The sequence below is a fragment of the Rutilus rutilus genome, assembly GCF_951802725.1.
Source record: "Rutilus rutilus genome assembly, chromosome: 17".
Taxonomy (NCBI): Eukaryota; Metazoa; Chordata; class Actinopteri; order Cypriniformes; family Leuciscidae; genus Rutilus; species Rutilus rutilus.
The window spans coordinates 22,905,259-22,928,807 of record NC_140230.1 but is presented as its reverse complement, the minus strand read 5'-3'; the positions used below and the strand labels follow the sequence as shown (position 1 = coordinate 22,928,807).

The 23,549-nt window shown below is 37.2% G+C and overlaps 2 protein-coding genes across 5 annotated transcripts in view; one reads left to right on the top strand and one right to left on the bottom strand.

The window, feature by feature from the left end:
* Positions 1-18,171, top strand: part of bcan (brevican) — a 22,039-nt gene extending 3,868 nt beyond the window's left edge. The window contains exons 2-14 of one of the 2 annotated variants that reach the window (XM_084384713.1): positions 2,499-2,581; positions 5,205-5,582; positions 7,095-7,269; positions 7,884-8,011; positions 8,500-8,793; positions 9,339-10,340; positions 11,394-12,383; positions 13,428-13,535; positions 13,681-13,839; positions 15,445-15,527; positions 15,687-15,831; positions 15,910-16,092; positions 16,277-18,171. In XM_084384713.1, coding sequence (XP_084240839.1) covers positions 2,499-2,581; positions 5,205-5,582; positions 7,095-7,269; positions 7,884-8,011; positions 8,500-8,793; positions 9,339-10,340; positions 11,394-12,383; positions 13,428-13,535; positions 13,681-13,839; positions 15,445-15,527; positions 15,687-15,831; positions 15,910-16,092; positions 16,277-16,401 — 3,853 coding nt within the window. In that variant the 3' untranslated portion in view covers positions 16,402-18,171. Of the gene's footprint in view, positions 1-2,498; positions 2,582-5,204; positions 5,583-7,094; positions 7,270-7,883; positions 8,012-8,499; positions 8,794-9,338; positions 10,341-11,393; positions 12,384-13,427; positions 13,536-13,680; positions 13,840-15,444; positions 15,528-15,686; positions 15,832-15,906; positions 16,093-16,276 lie in introns of both variants that reach the window. The other variant, XM_084384712.1, reaches the window with a different exon arrangement.
* hapln2 (hyaluronan and proteoglycan link protein 2) lies at positions 15,464-22,922 on the bottom strand. 3 transcript variants are annotated; one of them, XM_084384716.1, is made up of 7 exons: positions 21,687-22,922; positions 21,515-21,609; positions 21,024-21,383; positions 20,594-20,710; positions 19,834-20,016; positions 18,247-18,520; positions 15,464-15,546 (listed from the first exon to the last, which is right to left on the bottom strand). In XM_084384716.1, the coding sequence occupies exons 2-7, from the start codon at positions 21,603-21,605 to the stop codon at positions 15,534-15,536; spliced, it is 1,038 nt and encodes a 345-aa protein (XP_084240842.1). In that variant the 5' UTR covers positions 21,606-21,609; positions 21,687-22,922; the 3' UTR covers positions 15,464-15,533. The 3 variants fall into 3 exon arrangements, with proteins under 3 accessions (XP_084240842.1, XP_084240840.1, XP_084240841.1); XM_084384714.1 differs by having other exon boundaries at positions 21,515-22,922; XM_084384715.1 differs by lacking the exon at positions 15,464-15,546 and having other exon boundaries at positions 18,216-18,520; positions 21,515-22,922.
* Between the last annotated feature and the right edge of the window lie 627 nt (positions 22,923-23,549).

Genomic DNA, 23,549 nt, shown 5'->3' with positions numbered 1-23,549 from the left:
GGCCTTTGTAGTTCCTGTCTTGTACTTACAGTAAACCACTTCTGTTGAACCTCTGGATCAGAGCGCTTAATGGGCCGTATCTTTGGTGAACTTTTAAATTGAAAACAGGAGAAAAAGGTTATATCGAGGAAGTGTGCTGTGGAATTGTTGCTCTTTCAAGAAGATGCAAATCATGCTGTTTATTTTTTATGTAAAACATTTTTTTTTTTATCTCATTTTATTAACCAGTGTCTTTGCTGCTGACCTTTGATGATCCAGTTCAACCATACTAATAAACAAAACTGACTTTAGATAAACATCACATTTGTTAAGCTTCTCCTACATCCTATTTTTTGCGATCCAGAATGGCAGAACAGCCGAAAGGTTTGTTTTATACTTCCATTGCATTTCCATGTCTGTCTCATTGATTAAAACTCACATTGCATCAGTAAATTTCCTCTACATCAGTGTGCGCTCTATTATGTAACATTACACATCAGAGATGAGGGTCTTTCTTTAGGGATGTAGTCTGTAATTTCACATCTGGTTGGTTGTAAAAGATTTCATGTAAACACAGAAGAGTAACAATTAGATACTTAAATGACCCCTTATTTTGCACAGACATCACCGTAAACATCCTGTTGTTAAAATAACTTAAAGTCAATGATATGTTATCATGTTAAACTGATGTAATCAACTCATTACCTTCCACTTCATTTAAACTGTGCCTGGAGTCCTACATGAAAATTGCTTTTGCAGTGTTGCTAAAACTTATTTGAATATTTGCATATGGGTTTTTAAAAAATCACTGAGATATTTCAAATTTGTTAGAATCACTGGACCACTGTTATGTCTACTTGCTTTTCTGGCTCACTCTTTGAGGCATGACTATTCAATTCATTCAGTCTTTACAAACAGTATTTCAGTGGATCTAGCAGGTGGTCTTTTATTTATTTATTTCGGCCTGTCTCACTTAGAAACCATCTAGCTGCTAAAAACATTCCCTTTCACTGGGCCGTTTTAACTAAACACAGTCTATATTGTGCTCTGTGTGTAGTTTAAGGGCTGCACAGAGACAGGTGCATAAAGATGACATTAGCGGAGATGGATGTACTGGTAAAAAGATGCTCATGTCTAGAAAAGGATAGTCAGTCTGTTCGATGACTCGTCAGAATTCAAAGCACATACAAGAGCTTCCAAAGACTCCATAGATCTGAATCATGCCAGCTGGACATAGCACAGGGTTGCCAAATCCTCAGTCCAGCAAGCTCTCGACTAACCTCTGATTCAGAGAGGCTTGTAAAAAAAAAAAATGCAAAGGGTTAGGTTAGCCACACATAAAGCCAAATAAAACAAATAAAAATGTTATTCAGCACAAATTATAAGTTTGCAAAATCTCCTTGTGTAAAGAATAAACACACCCTCTAAAGACTATGCTGTGGGTCTGCAGTGGAAATTAGAAATGTAGGCAAGCCTTTCTGTTTTATTCTTTTCAGGCTCATGCTTTTAAAACCAGAGTTTTCAACCAGAGGGCATCAAAGGGGGATCTGTGGAGAAGATTATTAAAAAGACACAATTCAAAACCTAATTATATTCTTATGGGAAAATTCATTGTTTTCATATTTTTAAAGTGTGCTACCCTGATGGTGTTTTGTGTTTATGTGGATAACACTGTGCAATATATAGGTTTATGAAAATGTCAGTTTGAACTTTAATCATGTGGCTATTTGCTGTACCACATATTATAATATGGTAGTAATTTTTAAGTAGTTCAGGGAGCATTTTAATATTAAGTTAGATTGATAGATAGATAGATAGATAGATAGATAGATAGATAGATAGATAGATAGATAGATAGATAGATAGATAGATAGATAGATAGATAGATAGATAGATAGATAGATAGATAACATTTTTAAATTATGGATTATGTTAATGGTCTTGATGACAATTAGCATTATTTTTGTATTATTATTATAGTTTTTGGTGGTCCCTGGGTTTGCTGAGTCTAGGCTGGTGATCCCTCCTAAAAAGTTTGAAAACCCCTTTTTTATTTCCTTAATTCGACAATCACTTAATTTAGTCACTTAATGGTTTTAAAATAGCTATAACAATTTTGCAGTCAAACAGTCTTATTTCAAAAGTCTCAAGAACTCAGAATGTGAATTAAAAAATGTAGTATGTGAATTCACACAATCTGGCAACAACAGAGGCACAAAGAACTTTCTCTCCCTCTTTCTCAGTTTCTCACACAAGACAGTGTGTCATTTTCCCCTATGAATATCCATGAACTTACACTGGAACAGAATGCAGTTAAATTCAGTGACATATAGCAAAATTGCTGTACTGGAAATAAATGTTTGCTTCTTTCATTTCAACACAAAGACTTTATGTTGTGGTTTGTCACTGCTCCAGTCTGACTTTTATAAAGCTGTTCTTTGACTTTGTTTCTATTTTCCCTCTCTCTCTCTCTCTCTCTCTCTCTCTCTCTCTGTCTCTCTCTCTGTGTTCGGTCTCAGATCAGCGATGTTCCTGCATATACTGCTGCGTACCATCTGCCTCTTTGTCTTGTCATCTTCGGCCGTCCTACGTCCTGCAGCAGGTTTGTCTCACCTCTACTGTTCAAGACACAAGATATAATCAATGATAAACAACAGTGCAGGTCACAGATAGCTCTTAGAGTCAAACATTCACACTATGATACCAGTTACAGAGTGTGTTATTGCACTTTTATTGCCTTCCAGCAATGTAAAGCCTGTAAATGCACAGTAAAATGTAATTATAAGCTTTGGTCATACTTTATATTTGGTGTCTTTAAAGGGATAGTTCACCCAAAAATGAAAATTCTGTCATCATTTACTCACCCTCAAGTTGTTTCAAACCTGTAAGAATTTCTTTTTTCTGCTGAGCACAAAAGAAGATATTTTGAAAAATGTCTGTAACCAGACAGTTACAGTATTTTTTTTTCCTACTATGGAAGTCAATGGGGTCCATCAACTGTTTGGTTACAGACATTTTTCAAAATATCTTCTTTTGTGTTCAGCAGAAAAAAGAAATTCTTACAGGTTTGAAACAACTTGAGGGTGAGTAAATGATGACAGAATTTTCATTTTTGGGTGAACTATCCCTTTAACTACTATGTACTTACATTAAAACATGTTTGATACAATGTACTGTTTGGGGTTAACAGTTTAGAACCCAAGGACCAGATGTTTGAAAGAAGACCCGGAGTCAGAATTATAATAAATGGAAGAAAAGTTTTACTGAAGATAGTTTGCAGTTTCATGAGCAGAAGTCAGCTTCAAGACTCACACAGGAGTTCGTAGGCCGCCCCACTTACAGTTACAAAGATCACAGCAGTTACACCATTTCCAAGGCATAAGCTACGTCATTGCTTACAGGTTGAATGATTCTGATAGGCTAAGAAATTGATAAACATAGTAATTTTCCACACATATACAGATAGACAGAAGCATATCTCCATAGATTATGCAGCTGACACTCGGACCCTGAAGTTAGGCACTCCGTGACCTTCCAGGTCGCAGATTTGGGTTGCTGGGTGCCAGTATGTCTCGAACAACAACTCAGTCAATCTCCAATAATGCCAGTGGTTCCTTAACCTGTAACCAAGAAGACTTACACGCACACCGACACGGTTCCCAGGTTGGATTTGGCCAGGCTCTAGCTATAAACAGGAGTCCTGTCTCAAAACATCAAGATAACAAGTTCTTTCTCTCAAGGATAGGACACTTTAGTCTAAATGGAAAATATAGGCTTTAACTGAGAAATGGTCCCTTAAACTATAGACTACAATGACCCCTATTTGTTTTAACACGTTGAAGACCTTTCTCAAACACAAAACATTTCCCTATTTCATTTCTTGAAGCAGGGCTAAATGAGCAAGCACTGTTACTGCATTCTGAATGTTATTCTGAATTTTAACGTGTTAAAACAAATAGGGGTCATTGAAGTCTATAGTTTAAGGGACAATTTCTCAGTTAAAGCCTATATTTTCCATTTAGACTAAAGTGTCCTATCCTTGAGGGAAAGAACATGTTATCTTGATGTTTTGAGACAGGACTCCTGTTTATAGCTAGAGCCTGGCCAAATCCAACCTGGGAACCGTGTCGGTGTGCGTGTAAGTCTTCTTGGTTACAGGTTAAGGAACCACTGGCATTATTGGAGATTGACTGAGTTGTTGTTCGAGACATACTGGCGCCCAGCAACCCAAATCTGCGACCTGGAAGGTCACGGAGTGCCTAACTTCAGGGTCCGAGTGTCAGCTGCATAATCTATGGAGATATGCTTCTGTCTATCTGTATATGTGTGGAAAATTACTATGTTTATCAATTTCTTAGCCTATCAGAATCATTCAACCTGTAAGCAATGACGTAGCTTATGCCTTGGAAATGGTGTAACTGCTGTGATCTTTGTAACTGTAAGTGGGGCGGCCTACGAACTCCTGTGTGAGTCTTGAAGCTGATCAAATACTGACATTAAAGAATACATGAAAAGAACATTTCAGTGATCACACTGGTAACTTCTATAACAAAGTAAAATCTCCAGAGAGGTCATTAAACTCATTTGATATTTAGAAGGGAAAATATTGAATAATACCTTGATTATAATCACTCATTACACATTGAAGCAGCAGTGGATTCCAATCCACCCCCTTCAGTACTTCTTGTGTTCATGTTGTATTGCAAAACTCTGTAACACTTTATTTTACATGTCCTTGTTTCATATGTTACTTACTGTAGTAATAACAGTAATTTATAAAAACCTCATTCATAACCCTATACCCTATGGTAAGCAAGTACATATTGTTTAATTAATATTACTCAGTCCTTAAATGTATAATTACACTGTAACATGGACACCTTAAAATAAAGTTAAAAGAACAGGTTTTGTGATCTGGTTAGGTGTAAGGGTGGGGTAAGGGGAGTGTAATTATAGATGTAATTACCGAAATTGATTACAGCTGTAATTACATGCAGGTATTTTATTTTTATTTTTATATATAAGTACAATGTAAAAAATTGTATACATAATAAGTGCATTGTTGTCATTGTTGCATTGTCAAATGATACATTTAAATATTAGTAGTTAAAGACACTAATGTAAAGTGGGACCTAAGCTTTAAATATTGAATATGGAAATCCAATTCAGTTCAGGATTAAACTGTCAATTCTTTAGTACCTCAATCATTCATGTCTTTTCCTCAGATGAGAACACATTCTTACAAGTGGCCATTCCTGATAGCCCAGTGTCTGCCATTTTGGGGGGCTCCCTGACTCTGCCCTGCCTGGTGAGTCTCTCCCGGTCCTTGTCTTTGGGTCGGCATGCCGTACTGACCCAGTCACGAGTCAAATGGAGCTTTCTTTCATCAAACAGAGAGACAGAGATCCTAGTGGCCCGTGGTGAGCGGGTAAAGGTGAGTGAGTTGTATAAAGGCAGGGCTTCACTGCTGAATTATGCTGCCTCTTCAGCTGATCTTACCCTCAGACTGGATGGGCTGATGCAAAATGATACAGGCTTCTACCGCTGTGAAGTCCAGCACGGCTTGGAGGATGCTCACGACCAGGCCCAAGTCAAAGTAAAAGGTGATTATTATTTTAAAGTCTCTGTCTGTGACAAAACTTTAGATTTTGCCACATATTGTCATGATAATAATCAGTGGTGGTTTGAAGTAGTTCATAAGCTTGTGATAGAAATTCCTGATTAATTGTATTAAATAAATGTATATAAAATACATATAAATACATACAAATACATGTAAAAGAACATTTCAATATATATATATATATATATATATATATAAAATCAAATAAATGCAGCCTTGGTGGACATAAGAGACTTCTGTAGTATATTTTATTTTAAACATACGTATAATATATAGTTTAAAATAAAAATTTGATTCAAAATACAGAAAAAAAAAGTTATTTATATATATATATACAGTACTGTGCAAAAGTCTTAGGCATGTTAATATCCTAACCAAAAAATAAAATAAAAAATGGTTTTAAGTCAGTTATTTATATATTTTGCTGTAGTGTGTCAGTAGGAAATATCAGTTTACATTTCCAAACATTCTTTTTGCCATTAATTGTAATAATCCAGTGAGATTTCTGTATGCACAAGGAGTCTGACAACAGCCGGTATGATCTGATCTCACCATCATCGAGTCCGTCTGTGATTACATGAAGAAACAGAAAAAACTGAGACAGGCTAAATCCAGAAGAACTGCGGGAACGTCTCCAAGATGCTTGAAGAAACCTTCCTGCAAAGCTACCTGAAAAACTATGCGCAAGTGTACCTCGACAAAAGCCGTTTTAAACGCAAAGGGTCGTTACACCAAATATTGATTTGGATTTGTTAATAGAAGTTAAATCATAAATAAATTCAATTTATGATTTTATTTTTGAAAGCATTCTCACTTTACAGCATTTTAACACAAGTGCCAGTACTTTTCACAGTACTGTAGCTTTGCAGGAAGGTTTCTTCAAGCATCTTGGAGACGTTCCCGCAGTTCTTCTGGATTTAGCCTGTCTCAGTTTTTTCTGTTTCTTCATGTAATCACAGACGGACTCGATGATGGTGAGATCAGATCATACCGGCTGTTGTCAGAGTCCTTATGCATACAGAAATCTCGCTGGATTATTACAATTAATGGCAAAAAGAATGTTTGGAAATGTAAACTGATATTTCCTATTGACACACTACAGCAAAAGATATAAATAACTGACTTAAAACCATTTTTGGGGACATTTTTGGGGTGGGGATATTAACATGCCTAAGACTTTTGCACAGTACTGTATATATATATTTTTTTACACAGCAGCCATTACTCCGGTCTTCATTGTCACATGATCCTTCAGAAATCATTCTTATATGCTGATTTGATTATTAAGAAAAAATCTATATTATTATCAGTGTTGAAAACACTTGTGCTGCACAAAATTGCTACAGCTAATAATAAAATACGGTGACTGTTTTCTTCAAATGCAGTGTTTTAATAAGACATACATTTTCCACACTAGTAAATGGCTACTAATACTTTATAACAGTTCAAACGCTGTCATAAATGAGATCACTAATATGCTGTGTGTTCTTAGGTGTTGTTTTCCACTACCGCCACACCTCAAGTCGCTATGCTTTCACTTTTGATAAGGCCAAAGAAGCATGTGAGGACATTGGAGCTCAGATTGCTTCTCCAGAGCAGCTGGTGGCTGCGTACCACAGTGGCTATGAGCAGTGTGACGCTGGTTGGGTTTCAGATCGCTCTGTTAGGTGAGTGACAGACACATCAAATAACCAATTATGCCACCCTGTGAGGTGTATGCTTGCACTAGATGTAATGCAGACAAGTTTCCAGGGACTAGCAATATGTCTATTCACACATAAAGCAAAACCTAAAATAAACATTTAATATTTGGAATAGATATATGAGGTATATGCTTTTGTTAAAACAATCAACTCACAATATTTTAACCTATTTTTTAAATAATCATGTTTAACAGCAGAAGTCCATGTGAAAAACTATATATTACCCATAATAATTCTGCAAAGAAATCTCAATGATTCATGACAAGCAAATCGCAGCAATGGAATTATTTAGGTCTTCCCACTCCCATGAAGCACTGTGAATTTTTTTTTCTTCAAATCAAAGTTTGTAATGTTGAAGAAAAAAAATCCTATTGGAAAGATTATTGGGAAAAATACTTCTGGAGCCAAGGCTGCTGAAAAAGTGGGCAGACACTAACCAGTGCAACATTGTCCTGCCACGGTGTTTACGATATAAAACAGTGAAATTATTTTAGGTAACAACAAGATTAAGCTTAGATGGATTTTACTAATGACAAAAATACATGCATATAAAATGTTTTAATGCAATGCCTTCTTAGATACCCAATCCAAATGCCCCGTGAAGGCTGTTTTGGAGACATGGATGGATTACCAGGCGTTCGAAACTATGGCATGATGGAAAATGATGAACTCTTTGACGTGTATTGCTATGTGGAGAACATTCACGGTAAACCAATCCCAAAACATTGCTAATATTCACTTTTACAAACAATTAGCCTGGGAAAACCCAGACAACTTCCGGCAAATTTAGATTTGCTCTGCAAGTAGTCTGGCAAAGAGCTCATTCAAGCCCATTTCTAATCCGTCGAAATCGCGGCACCAATCAGAAACGTTGGGGCGGGCTTTACACAATGACGATCGCTCTGATTGGTTTTAGGTCTATCCAATTGCGCCCAGAGGCATTTGAGCGACGTCTGGTGGTGACGCCCCTTTGGAAATGAGTTATTAATTAAGCTTTGCCAGACCATAACTCGGTTACTACTGAGAATGGTCTGGTTTTAACCAGGCTAACAAACAATGCTAACTATGCTTTAAATTAGCTCTTGATATTGGCAAGAAGTCCCAATTCAAAGAATGCACCCTGTTTACAATGACTTTTGAAAGCAAAAATGTTTTTCAAAAAGTTTGTTCGTTCATTGATGTAACTGTTTTTAGGGGAGGTTTTTCATGGGTCGACCCCACAGCGTTTCAGCTTGTCAGAAGCTAAGACATACTGTGAACAGCAGGGAGCTCAGCTAGCCACCACTGGCCAGCTGTATGCCGCATGGAATGATGGTCTGAATCACTGCAGTCCTGGCTGGCTTGCTGATGGAAGCGTTCGCTACCCCATTGTGACCCCTCGTGAACGGTGTGGGGGCTCTGAACCTGGTGTCAAGACAGTCTATCGATTTAGCAATCAAACAGGATTCCCGGAACCACATACTCCCCATGATGCCTACTGCTTCAGAGGTATTGACTGATGGGTTTGAATCGCATACGCTAGAGTCTAGACCATACGAATAACAAACACTAATTTGAGCAATAATCATTCTTTTGGCACAAATCATTTGTTTGATTTGTGTAACTGTGACATTCTTTGTATGACATTAAAATTAAAATTCAAAAATAAAACTATTTGTGAAAAAAAGAATAAAAAGTAAATGTTTTCTTGATAATATTTGAACAATTTCCTAGTACAATGACTATGTAAAAGCTAGCTATTTAATTTTGTTGTCGCATTTATAACAGTTCAAAAGCTGTGATATATGAGAGCACTAATATGCATTGTGTGTTCTTAAATATATTTTTCTCACACAGTATGAATGGATTTTTTTTAATACATGAAAATATAACAACTGCTTGTATATTTTAGGAAATTAGTCCCTCCTACTGATATCATAATGTTTGGGGGTTCTTGGTATCAAAAAGTTGGAAACCCCTGACCTAAATTATTAAGCATAATCAATCACCATACAATCATAATGCTTTGATAAATGTTTACTCTTCCTCTGCAGCTAACAGCAACTCTCAGACAGTCCCACCTATAGATTATATGGCAACAGAGCCAGAGGACACAGAACAGCATATTGTGACTTTAACAGATTCCCAAGAGGAGTACAGCATGGATCAGGTCACTCAACAGTCCGAAAATGAAGCTCAGGGGGCTGTTGAGTCCTTCTCCGTCTACAGCACACAGACTACTTCAGAACCTGAGGAACACAACCACACCCAAAGCTCTCAGGAAGATGTCACTGCTAGCACCAGAAGAGACATCACCACCCCAGCCAGCACAGACAGATATCTTGAGTCCACTGAGGTCACCTGGCAAAAAGTTGAGTCTGTTCCAGAGATTTACATGGATCCAAAACACGATATTGTCATGCAAGAAGGAGAACCAGAAATAAAAGCTTCCGCAATTGATGGTGTTAAGAGCAGCAATCATAGACACTACCAACCTATGCCAGAGACCAACTTTGAGCCAGGAGAGCCCATTGACTTCATCCCACTTACAGAGGCTCAGCCTGAGACAACAGAGGCACCGTCCTCTCAACCGAAGGAGATAGATGGGTCCAAACACTTCCAACCCATGCCTGACACCAGCGTAGAGAATGAGGATGAAGATCATGTGACTAGCGAGATCTCTACGACTACTAAGGGCACTACAATGGAATATGACTCAAGCAATGACACCACAACGTACAATTCTCCAGTCCAGTCGGGTCCCTCAACATATCTTCCTGAAGGTGCTACAGTAGAGGAAAATGCAGAAAATATCACAGAAGCTCAAAAGTCAGATGAAGAACGAGGTCTTTTTACACACACAACTCAGTCCACCTCAGTAAGAACATCCACCACTGAAGATTGGTTGGATGGTTCCGGTGAGGATTTGTCCTTGTTATCCACAGAAAAGGCAGAACATTTGGTCACCCCACATATATCAGAGACATATGGAGCATCGACAACTGAGACTGAGACAGAGAGCTTCTCATTAACACATCTGAACAATATTAGCACAAGTAAGTAAAAAGAAACAAAATATTCACTGAGTGTATCAGCAAATAATATTTTTGTGTCCAAAAATATACCAAAATCAGGGTTGTGTACCATTCAGAACTGAATTGAAAATGCCTTTAAAATTGTTTTTATTTATTCATTCATTCTTTAAATTATTTTTGGAAAGTTTTTGGAAAAAGCTTTAAACTCTGATGGTTTAGAGGCCTTATGGACAAAACTTCCCTTGCGTCCTGTAACAAATCCTTCCCTCGCGGGTCAAAATGACCCGAAGCCCTAAAATTATACTTCATTTTTTTTTGTCCAGAAAGCTTATATTTTTTTATTTTATTTACCTTTAAATTACTAGATTTGATCAGTAAATAATAAATACATAGTAATTTAGTAATTTAAGCACATTCCTCAAATTCTTTCAAATTAAATTCAAAATAACCCACTATTTCATGCATAAACCTTTTAATTCAGCTCAAAATATCTTACATTGGTTGTCTTTGCCGACCTCTTGTGGAAAAAAAATATATATAACATGATCTGTCATGACTCTTGCCACTAGATGGCCATATAGCTCTGGAGTAAATGAGCTGTTCCGCTGGGGGCTAAAGTCAGTTTTTCTTCAGTATGCATTTAGATACATATGTAGACATGATTACAATATCATTTCTTTTGGCAAAGTAGCATTTTTAGTTAGAATTTTGAGCATTTTTAGGTTTTCCTATGTGTATTGAAGCATTCCTTGCATTCCATTCATTCCTATGGGGGTCAAATTGACCCGCGAGGGAAGGATTTGTTACTTTTTTAAATTTCAACCTCAAAACTCCTTGAATCCATTTAAAAAAAAAGTCTGTATTCGTGGACAAAAGTCCTGAGGTCTTGGACAAGGGGTCTCAACGACAATGAGCGTTCTCCAATGAACACTCAATTTATACTTTTTTTTTTATTCTCGAGGGAAGGATGTTAAACAGAATGGACGGATGGATGGATGGATGGATGGATTGATTTCCATGTCTTGATCATGGTTATAAATGACATTAATATTCTTTGATTTTGTTCACTGTCAGCTTTTAAACCCATTCATGAAAACAGTTCTGCAGACCATCACAATACTGAGGAGACCTCAGCTGTTCCTGTGTCTCTTGGTGTCTCAGATGATGATGATGTCAGTGATTATTTGACTGTGAGCACAACACTGAAGGAAACCGAGTCGTCTGAAGGTTCTGGAGATCATGATGATGTCCTGCCAGTCACACTGCTGACCACCCCTATGCCTTATCTGTTTGGCACATCAACCACGCATGGGCCTGCACAAGTAGAAATCAGTTCTCCTCAGGAAATGGAAGGAGTCCTCCCTGAAAGCACCACCCCATCTGGCCTTGGGATTGTGGAAGAAGAACTGGAGAGGGTGGAGCAGGAAGGGCTTGGAGGAGCACTTAATCACCTAATCACCACATCCACTGAGCTTAATAGTTCTAGTATAACTTTCAACGCTAAAGACAGCGATGAGGATGAGTCCTCTGGAGAAGGAGAACCTCCAGGAAACTGGTCTTCAGTTACTAAGCTTCCATACTCAAAAGTGACCACCATCACTCCCTCTAACCTGACAGATATGCAGGAGCATAATGAAACCAATAGTGATAATGAAGATAATCAGGACAGCACTGTGGGACCCACAGCAAGTCTGGAGGTTACATTTCTTCCTCATGGGACCCAAAGTCCTATCTGGCAGTCTGTGGCCTCATCCACAAACCCAGGAGAGTTCAGAGCAGATGTTGAATTCAGTGGAGAAGCTGCATTTACCACAGACATCAAAGCCTTAAGTGAATCTGACTCCACCAATGCTCCCATCGATGAGCACATAGAGCAAACCCAGAAACCATCCACTACGACAACTGACAATGAAGATGATGATGATGATAATGATTATGAACTCACGACTAAAGCAAACACAGACAATACGGAAGATGAGACTCATGTTAAAACCACACCTGAGTCTGCCACTCTACCTGCCAGCCCTACACAGAAAGTGTTGGATAGGACAGGCTACATTTCAGGTAAACACATTGTACTACTGCATGTGGGTTAAAAATATCTTCTATAGTTCTCCATTCATTTACTATGGGGGGGATGTGGGCATTTGAAGAGAGAAAAAAAACTTGCCTAAAAGTAAAATTAGTGTTATTTAATGATAAATAAAATATTAAACTAGGCCTCTTAAACCAGTGTTATTATATTATAGTGTTTATTAATATTTTGAATGATCTTTTATTTTTATATTTAGTTTCAGCTTTAGTAATTTTGTCATGTGCTTTTGCCATTTAAAAAACAATGCAAGTAAAAAAAAATTATTTAAAAAATAATATTCAGTTTTATTTTATTATTTCATTTTATCATTTTAGTACTTCATCTCATTTAATTTGTAATAGCAACATTTTATTTTTCTCCATCTAATTTTTATATTTTATATCGGCTTTATTTCAATTAACGATTCAAATAATAATTTTTAATATAGTCAAAATTTTTACTAAATAACAAATAAACCAGAAGGGAGTGATAGCACCGTTTATTGGTTGTTTAAATCACTTGAGCTACCCATAATATCTCCAAAGGGGGCGCTGTTTATCCTCCAAACATTGTTAGATACAGTACATCTCTTTAAAATACCTGGAAACTTGATAACTGTCATGCACTTATCTGTAACAACTGATTAGCACGTCTATCAAAGACTACAGTGCAGACAGATAGAGAGAATTTATCAGAAGTGTGTAACCCCCATCACAACAAATAGTTTCAGTGGTGCATGAAGGAGGAGTTTAGTGGGGCCATGATGACTAGAAACTGATAAGTTACAGAACAACCATAAAGAAAAGGCAATGGATTCGGTTCTGCTATGGCACGTTATAGATAAATACAGATTAACAGAACCAATCAGAAAGCCAGTTTTAGCATGTTTTTTTTAGTTGTGTGCCATACGGTCTCAAAATGGCTTTTACTGCATAGTAACGCCACCTTGTGGTTATAATCATACATGATTTTATATCCTTCACTTATGTGCAATATTTTATTAGTCATCTATAAAAACATGAATGGCCTTTTAGATGCATGTTTGGAGAACCCATGTAAAAATGGAGGGACTTGTGTGGACAGTGGAGCAGGTCGTAGATGTCTCTGTCTACCCACCTATGGAGGAGACTTCTGCGAGACAGGTGAGTTACCTGCATGCCTCATTATACTTTTACATTGTAAAAAAAATGAGCAATTGTAGGATTATTATTATTTATTTATTTAACACAACTGGCTTAAATTAGACTGCTTAATGCACTTAATGTTGTCCTCTTTCTTCCAAAAAAGATCTAGAGCACTGTGAACCAGGATGGGAAAAGTTCCAAGGGTTTTGTTACAAACATTTCACCAAACGGCAGAAATGGGAGGTAGCAGAGCAGCACTGTCGCATGTGCGGAGGTCACCTGGTCTCTGTTATGTCACCTGAGGAACAGGAGTTTATCAATGGTATGTCTGAACAGCTGTTCGTAGAGGTGGCCCCTTCTGCTGATCCTATCAGTTTGACTTCTTATCATATGATGTTAAAAAGAATTTAACATCATATGATAGGAAGTAAAACTGATAGGATCAACAGAAGGGGCCGCCTCCTGATTTGAACCTGATGGAATGTGCTTAAGCAGGTGACATTTTCAGGTTGTAGATGTTGTCAGTCTTCACAAGTGGTGTTGATTTTTCAGTAACTCTTTCTGTGATGAGTGAATCATCATTCGTTCTACCAGTGGCGCAATAGTTAGCGATGAGTCAATCATCATTCGTTCTACCAATTTGTTCAAAAACACTGATTCTATCAGCAATTAACAAAGCGAAGTCTCTATTATAAGTAAGTCGTTGAATTTTTTACTCAGCCAATTTGTTCAAAAAACACTGATTTATTCAGGAACGAAACATTACAGTGTGTTTATTTGGATACTTGCACTGGATAAATCTGCTTTGGCTTCGTTTGGAGCTATTTTCATTGGTGAAGAGCAAAAATGGACTAAGCTAATGCCAATATTGTCTCTAAAATGTAAGTTAGCCTGCTTAAAGCAGAACTTGGTAACTTTTTTAACTTAATAAAACTGTCTAGAAATCATTTGGATGGTTAAACAACCTGTTCTGGTGATATTGGTGACTTTCCCCGCTCCCCCCAGCGTTCCCAGGCGGAAAACCAACCTTGCAACTTGGGGACTACCGTCCCGGCCGCGATATTTTTTTTCCCAGGATGGTAGGGGAAGACTCATGAATATTCATTAGGGAAGTCATCCCTGATTGGTCTGATGACCTACCCCTAACCCCACCCCTAAACCTACCCGCCACTGGGGGTCTGATGACCTACTCCTAACCCCGCCCTAAACCTACCCGTCACTGGGGTTAAGACCAATCAGGGATGACTACCCTAATGAATATTCATGAGTCTTCCCCTACCATCCTGGGAAAAAAAATATCGCGTCCTGGCAGCCATCAAAACAAACGCACATGAGCAGCGGTAGAGAGGGGGAGGAGGCCGCCGCAAGTGAGTTTTTTACGACCGTGTTGTGAAATATACACCCTCCCACAGCTGTAGGGGGAGCTCGTGGGGAAAACATGCGACAACAAAAGGGAAAATCAGCGAAGAAGTGACTAGAGTTCGCTAGAGTTGCCGAGTTCTGCTTTAATACTAACTGAACTGTTACATAAAAACAATATCTTCCACGACCATATGACTGAATCAGAAAAGCAGCACTCTTGCCTGAGTGATATTGCTTAAATAAAGAGTCAAAAAGAGGTGTGTCAAACTGCTGAAGCGGTTTAGCTTACAGTACATAAAGGAATTCATAAAGGACCAAGTTTGTTGACATAACATTGAGAGGCCCAGCATTTTCCTCTGCATTTCTATACAATCATCAAAACGTTGAAGGGCTTTGAACGTGTCTGATTCATGTCAGTGAATGAGGGTTGTGTTAATAAAAGAGCCCATGCATTTTTGTCATATATGATGCATCCGGGTGTTAAACTGGAAATGGAGTCTGTGTTGTGTCTTACTGACAGTGTATGCTGGTTATTTGGCATTTCTTTGCTTTTCTCTTTCCTTAGATAAATACAGGGAATATCAGTGGACCGGTCTCAATGACAAGACCATCGAGGGAGATTTCCGTTGGTCAGATGGGAGCCCTCTGGTGAGCCTATTTTGGCTTTCTGTAAAAAAAAAAACAAAAAAAAAAACAGTGTATCTTACTAGTTGAATATTACATGCACTAGAGCTTTCCAGACTGCAACTGCAAGTTCCAATATTTAATTTAATTAATGTATTATTTTGTTTTTCCTCTCTCTGTCAGCTGTTTGAGAACTGGTATCGTGGACAACCAGACAGCTACTTCCTGTCAGGGGAGGATTGTGTTGTCATAGTGTGGTATGATGATGGCCGTTGGAGTGATATCCCTTGCAACTACCAGCTTTCCTACACCTGCAAGAAGGGCATTGGTGAGTACATCACCTTCTGCAGGGACGCGTTGGCCCAGAAAGAGCAAAAGATCATCGTTGTTTGTTTCTCTTTAGCAGCGTTCTGCGGTCAGCCCCCTCTTGTGCTGCACGCTAAGATGTTTGGACGTCGTCAACTAAAGTACAGGGCGAATTCACAGGTGCGCTTCTACTGTGAGCCAGGCTTCATCCAGAGACAGAATCCTGTCATCACATGTCAGAGCAACGGACAGTGGGAGGAACCTAAGATCACTTGTACACCAGGTGAAAATTTGTTTTATATTATATTATATTATATTATATTATATTATATTATATTATACGTGCCTAAGCATCACTGGTGTTGCAAAACTAAAGGATTGAGCCATTGAATCCCAACATTTTTCGTGCCGTGTTTATTTCAAGTCATCTTCATTTATATAGTACATTTCATGTATTTTGTTTACAGTGGGACCAGCATACTTAAATGGAGAACTGGTAACATGGCCCACAGGTCAGAACAAGGAAATAGTCATAGAAGACACCGCAACAAAAACAACACCTGCATATAAGGATATAAAATGGAACTTTTGAAACAAGCACACTGCATAGCATTTCATTATTTCTTTCATTCTCCTGTTTATGTTGTTCCTTCTTTTATCCTCCTTTAAGGTGTACATCGATCAGCTCTACAAAGTTCAATGTTATATAAAGAAATCTGTCCCACTTAACTTTTTTTTTTTTAAATGGTAAAATCGGATAACAGTTTAAGTACGGCAAACATCTGTAACCGAAGACTTAAGACTCATTAACGTTCTTTTTCTTCTCCATTTTTCTGTGTAGACCATGACACTGAATTACATTTTGTAATTCTAAGATAAAAGCACACTTGATAAAAAGCAACATCCAAACAAAGCTCGTGACTGTTTGACCAGGCTCCCATTTCTTTTTGTTTTTTAATAAATTATAAGATAAACCTATGAACACATGCTGTCTAACATCAGCTGGTCTGAACTACTTTGTTTTATGTTGTTGCCCTTTAGCATCACTTATCCATTCTTAAACATTCACAGTATCCTGTTTTTCCTCAATTTTCCTTGCCAACCAAGATTCAACTTGAGTTCAACAACTCATAGACTAACAGTGACCTAACTTAATAAACAGGAATATTCTGATTCGTGTCGTTGGTTTTAGAATATTCTAGAAGTGAAATACAGAAAAATGTCAACTTTTTCTAAAAAAAATGTTAAAAAAAAAATACAAAAAAGTCCTTGGGTCAGCATAGCTTTATAAAGCAGGGTAGATATGCAATCCACAAATGTTTGTGATTTCAAGACCCACGTTGAGTCTAATTATGGGAAAACATTTGGTCATTCTGCAACTTGGTGCTCAGTTATTCAGGTCTGTATTGTAGGCTACTCTGGAGGATGGCCATTTTTAGTAGACTACTAATTTAGTTTCAGAGATGCATCACTAACAAAATCATATTTTAGTTTTTGAGAGCCTGATACAAGGGCATATTTCATCACTCTAGAAACTGAATGAATGAATTACATTCCAAGCAAACAGAGCAATCACAATAAAAAAAGTTATTACAATAAGAAATGTGTTTATGAATTGTCTTGATTATTATTGATTAAAATTTAAAAACTCTTTGGTTAATATTATAACTAGCATCACTAGTTGTGAGATTTGGGAAGAAAATTTAGAAAATAATATTTAATGGGAATTTGAGTTGAGATTACGGTTTGTCGCAGTTTAAAAACACTCTGCATGTGTATGTAATTTATAAATGAAACATTAGGACTGTTACCAAAAAAAAAAAAAATCTAGCAGATACAGATTTCATATTTTTGTTGGTAATTTATTAATATAAAATGTATTAAAATTAATATTTTCACATCTTGCAATCTTACTGTTTTGCTCATTGACTGTTAAAATGAATAAATAAATAAATAAATGAAAATCCAACCACCAGGTACCATCCGGTATATAGTGCTACACAATAAAATATTTAGATGCTATATATTTAATACATGTTACCACTGAAATATGCTGCACAGCCTTAGTCAGAGCTAAAGAGTTAACATTTCAAACTAGCAGCTATTCAAGCGTGAGTAGGCTAAAGACTTTCTGTGTCATTCCACTCTTAATTTGAAAGTGACGTTTTCACAGAAGGATCTAATATTTCCTGCTTTAGCTTATTAAATGAACTGTTATATAACCCAGTGCTAGCTGTAAACCAGCATGCTAAGTGTATAGCTCATACATTTGCAGCTCTACACTGCAGAGAGCCTCTAGTGGTGCCCATACGTACAAATGAAGGATACGTTCTGCACCTTTTAGGGACTTCACCTTTAGGCTAGTGTGTTGCATAAGTGCAGACTGCAGACAGCCTGTAGCAAAAATTTACCTGGCAGCAAAATCTGGAGCAGTTACCTGTAGCAATAAGCCCCATAACGACTCAAACTTTTGCTGAGATACCCTAAATTCCGAACCCCTGGTTCTGCAATCCCTCCACAACGCTCTCTCGGGTTGATGATGGGGAATCGTACACTACCATCCTGCAGCCAGCCTCCATCACAGCGGTCCAGCTGCTGAAACTTCCAAGATGAGTAGATCTGACCAGTCCTCGCTAGACCGGCACCCTCCCGTCGGCAGGCATGTTCAGCCTTGACAAAACTCAACTGCCCTGGAATGAAGAAAACAGAGCCTGGGAAAGCAAAAAAGTGAGTTATTTGTATTTTTACATTTTCGCATTTATAAGATGAAAACAAGTTTAGTGAACAACTGTGATCTGCACAACAAACTAAACTGTTTTCTAGGTGCAATTCCTATATCTGTCATTGACATTCAAGTCTCCAGTGCCATATTCAACAGTCTCATGTGGGCATAGTGAAAGCTCAAATGTCTTTCCACAGAGTAACAGACTCCTAGTCTTTCCTAAAGACAAAAACAAGAGATCTGATCGGGTGTGTCTCTTTTCTTGTCTATTGGGGAAACAAACGGCAACTGTTTATAATGGCCATTTGTTTTAAACAGAAACAGTTTAAGATCTCTCCCATAAAAGACGTCCTCAAGCTGATTCAATTTACCTGAATACTGTAACAATTATTGTTTCAGGAAAGGATTACAGATCTAGACACACAGATGTTGAAAAATATATATACACTGTAAAAAATGATTGTGATTTTAACAGTAAAAGACTGTAAAAATGCTACAGTGAAAAACGGTTAATTTGTTAACGGAAAGTTTTCTTACTATATACGGTAAATAACTGTGATAGATCTAATGGTACATTTAATGTAATTTTACTGTAACATACCGTTTAATTTACAGTTTTTGGAAGTAAAACCGAACAAGTCATTGTATAATTTACAGTGAAAAAAACGTAAATTGACATTCCCACAATTCCCTGCGTGACACTTCACATTTGATGTATTTTTGTTGAAATAAATGTTTCGTCATAGTTTTCTTAGGTTTTTTTTTTTCTAATGAGTTATGTACATTATGGTTTTATGTTACATTTAATGTTGTTAAATTAATGTTTATTGTATTTTTGTTACCATGATGGTGTTTAGTGTTTGTGTGAATGACACTGTGCAGCTTCTATACTTATAATGTTAACTTTCTTGAGGAAGAACTACTTGTGATGAGCTTAATGAGCTTAATCATGTGACTCTCATTACTGCTGTGATTGTTGGTTGTCAGTGTATTATAATGGTACATAACAGATATTAATACTTGAATAGGTCGGTAAATTAACATTATATCAGATAATGAAATATGGTTTATTACTGTACATTTTAAGTTGAGTCTGTACAACCTAAAATGTTGCTACTGTATTTTTTACGGGAAATTTCTGGTAACCACAGCTGCCAGTTTTTTTCCATAAATGTAATGGATTTTTTTTTACAGTGTATATAAACACTACTGTTTAAAGAATTGAGGTTGGTAATAAATATGTTTTCTCATCATCTAAATCCCGTTCTAATTCCGATTACAGCAGATTCCCTATTCACTGACCCTTAGTGGTAGAGGTGAAGCAGAAAGCATCATAGTGGGCCTGTGTTTTGTGACGAGGCCCATAACTTCGGATGCCTGATAGAAGATCTCCTCCACAAGCCGGCCGTGGGTGCAGGACTGGGTAATTGACAGTTCCGTCGCTCAGCCATCCAGCATTGCACCAGTCCAACCCTTCAGTCCAGGCTGAAAAGTAGGATCACACATGGATACAGGTATAAGCACCAAACACAGACTAGTCAACTTAAAGGGATTTAGGCACACTATTAGTTCAGGGTCCAATTCTTACTGTAACTATGACTTTTGCCCATAGTAATCTCCTAATTACTGCTTGTTAATAATTAGTAAAGTAGTTGTTAAGTTTAGGTATTGGGTAGGATTATATGGTCATGCAGAATAAGGCATTAATATGTGCCTTATAAATACTAATAAACAGCCAATATCCTAGTAATATGCATGGCAATAAGAAACTAGCTAGTGAGAATAGGACCCTAAACTAAAGTGTTACTGAAAATTCTGTCATCATTTACTCACCCTCAAGTTTCTTTGTTCTGTTGAACACAAAAGAAGATATTTTGAAGAATGTTGGCAACCAAACAGTTGCTGGTCCCCATTGACTTCCATAGTATGAAAAAAAAAAATTAAATGATGACAGAATTTTTTGGCTGAACTATCTTTTTAATGAAACTTTGGACAATATTGCTCAAAAGTGTACAATTGCACATAAAAGTAAACAATCAAAATGTGTAAATATTATTATTACCCCGGTAAAGCTGCTTGTAGGTGGCAAGTGTTGCATCCTGTTCAGCACAGGCCTTTTGAGCTTCAAAGAAAGTAAATCTGTACCGACCATGGTGACTCTGATAAGGAAATACAACCCCTGAAATACATGGTAAATTAATAATTATATCATAATGAATATATTCATTTATATTATTATGTAAAAAAATATGGTTAAGCATCATAAATAATCTAAAATATTTTTTTATTATTAATTGTTATTATCCTAATAATAATTATATCAAAAGTTAAAAAGGAATAACAACAGCAAGACTACTACTACTACTACTAATAATAATAATCATAAATTAGTATAGTAGTAGTAGTAGTCTTGTTTTTATAACTTTTGTTATTATTATTATTTACTGTAGTTATAAAAGTCAAGATTATTACTGATTGTCGCGCTGTCCTACCTTCAATCCTCAGCGTAATAATAACACTTTCATCCTCAATCCCGTTGATCAGTTCACAGCGGTAGCTGCCATCATCTTCCAGCTCCAGATCGGTCAAACGGAGGGAAACATCCCGGTCATGTGCATGCAGGAGAGACGCTCGAGGCCCCAGCGAGCCATACTGCTTATCTGCATGTCCATTGGTTATAAGCACTATGTTTTCCACTCCTTGGCTAGGGGGGTCGATTTTAGTCCACTTTACTCTGTAATGCAGTGGTTTGAACCTCATCATGCAGGGCAAAACAACTGTGTGTCCACGACGAGCAGTGACCTCAGCATGTACCAGTGGTTCCATGAGGTATTTTAGCTCTTTGCCATTGTCTAGAAAAAAACATTGTGTAATTTAATATTATAATAATATTATTTATTTTTTAAAATCATTTTAGTCTTGTAATAGCTTTCAAATCATGTTTATATTGTAATCACAAAGTCTCTAAAATCAACTGCAATACCTTGATTATGATGGTGGTATTTTGCAGAGGTACACAAGAAGAAACAGGCTGAAACTAGCAGAGTGAAATAGTTCATTGTGGATTCCATCATTTCCCTAAACAACATAATGTTGGTTAAAGTTTTATTGATATTTGATTCAATGAGAGCCGTCGAGGAAAAGACAAGTCTCACCTTAGTCTTCAGCCTTCATCCTTAATTTAAAAAGGACATCCAGAAAAAGTCCATGACATTAAACTTCTTTTCTTCTAGAGTCACAGATGCTCTGGCCGCAGTGGAGAAACACACAGATCAGGGTCATCTGACAAGTGTTGGATGTGTACGCAGGCTTTTTCTCTCCTCTGCTCCAGATGTTAATGAGTGTCACACAGACTCTCATTGTTCCTTTCTCTGAAAGACAGACCAGGAATGCCTGAAACAAGTAAACCTCAGATGATGGAGGCAACTTCACAATTTTGTGGTAGTCATAAAAAACCCAGAGGTGAAAAAATATAAATTTCCAACCCACACAGTGTTTTTGTTGATGTTTTGTTGACTTAAGATGCTCATTTGGTGATTACGCATGATGTCTCCCATGGATGTGATATTTAGACTAGAAAATGTCTACATTTCATTGCATTAGATAGAAAATAGCCTTTCAAACCAAGTGGCACCTGCGATCATATGATGACAGAGCTCTTTTCTCCACCATCGTGTGTACTTTATTACATTTACATCAGCTATGAACATGATCCACTAGTGTTTGCCTACCAGAAACTGAAAGATACTTTTTTGTCTCAATTTATATATATGTATAAATATTGAGATAACCATTTTTATTAATAATTTTAATTTGTTTTTTATTTTTATATTTTCTGTTTTCATTTTCTTTGGCAACTGGGTGAAATAAAATAAGTTTTTGTATATTTTAATCTTATTTCAGGTACTTTTTAAATGGTTTTAGTTCATTACAATAACCCTGTTACACTACATCTGTCTAGGTTGTGCAGTCATAAATGTTTGCATTGGTATAACCAGTCAGTTTTTAGCCATATAAAACTAAGCTGACCAGTTTGCATGACCGGAACAGAAAAAGGAAGTGGAATGAGCCGTAGTTTGTGCTTTCTTTCTCTCTCTCTAACCTGGGAGCACAATGACAGCTTTGTCACTAAACTCCCCCAGCACTGACCCACGGGCAGCAGTGAGCATGTAAACACGAAAAGGAAACAAGCAGTTGGAGGAGAAGCGCTATAATGGAATTCAAGCATTTGTCAGTGTACTTTGCATTGTGCTGCTCCATCAATGGCTCTTTCTGTCATCCACAACTGTGTGTGTTCACAAAGGCATGTCTAGGTGACCTTTGTCTCTCACTCTGACTGTTTTCATCTCGTTCACTCACTCCCAGTCTTCTATATTAGTTCTAATTTCAAAATAAAGCCACCATGAAATCAAGATGATTCTTATTTTTGTTTTTAATGGAATGTTGCAATATTTATTATAAATGATTTATATGTTCACATCATTATTTAAAAAAGAATATATTCATGTGCCTTCGTAGTCTGGTATAAAATAACGCCCCCCTCCCTCTTGCAGCGGCATCTCTTCTCTTCTCTGATGACGTGTTTACTGGCACAAGAGCAGGGCAACCTGTGCCTTACATGAGATCACAGCAATGGCAAACCACAACAACCACATCAATTCCTTATGGGCATAATCAAGTCCCACCCAACTTTTTATCTTGTCCAAGAAAGTTTCACTCGGATACATGTCACAATAGGGACTAAACTATCGCAACTTCCGTTTCATGCCAACTTTAAATGTTATATTATTTATTGACTTTTTAGGCAATCTAGCATGCATGCATGCAAATATACAGGTCCTTAACAAATATTTTCTCACCCCCAAACTGCACGAACACACACATACACACACCCAGGCTGACCCTTTAACCTCATGTTAACCCAGCCCCTGGGAAAGTAAGGTTTGAGTCAAGGTTGTGTAGTTCCAATGATGCATACGCTCTCAGTTACAAGAGACAGTGGTTGACAAATGATAGAC

Bases quoted from the DNA above. Each gene is read 5' to 3' on its own strand.
- hapln2 (XM_084384714.1), bottom strand. From the start codon at position 21,620: ATGTTGTTTAGGGAAATGATGGAATCCACAATGAACTATTTCACTCTG. The intron at 20,711-21,023 runs GTAGGACAGCGC...CATGTATTTCAG, and splicing joins TATTACGCTGAGGATTGAAG to GGGTTGTATTTCCTTATCAG. The intron at 20,017-20,593 runs GTAATAATAATA...CCTACTTTTCAG, and splicing joins CTACAAGCAGCTTTACCGGG to CCTGGACTGAAGGGTTGGAC.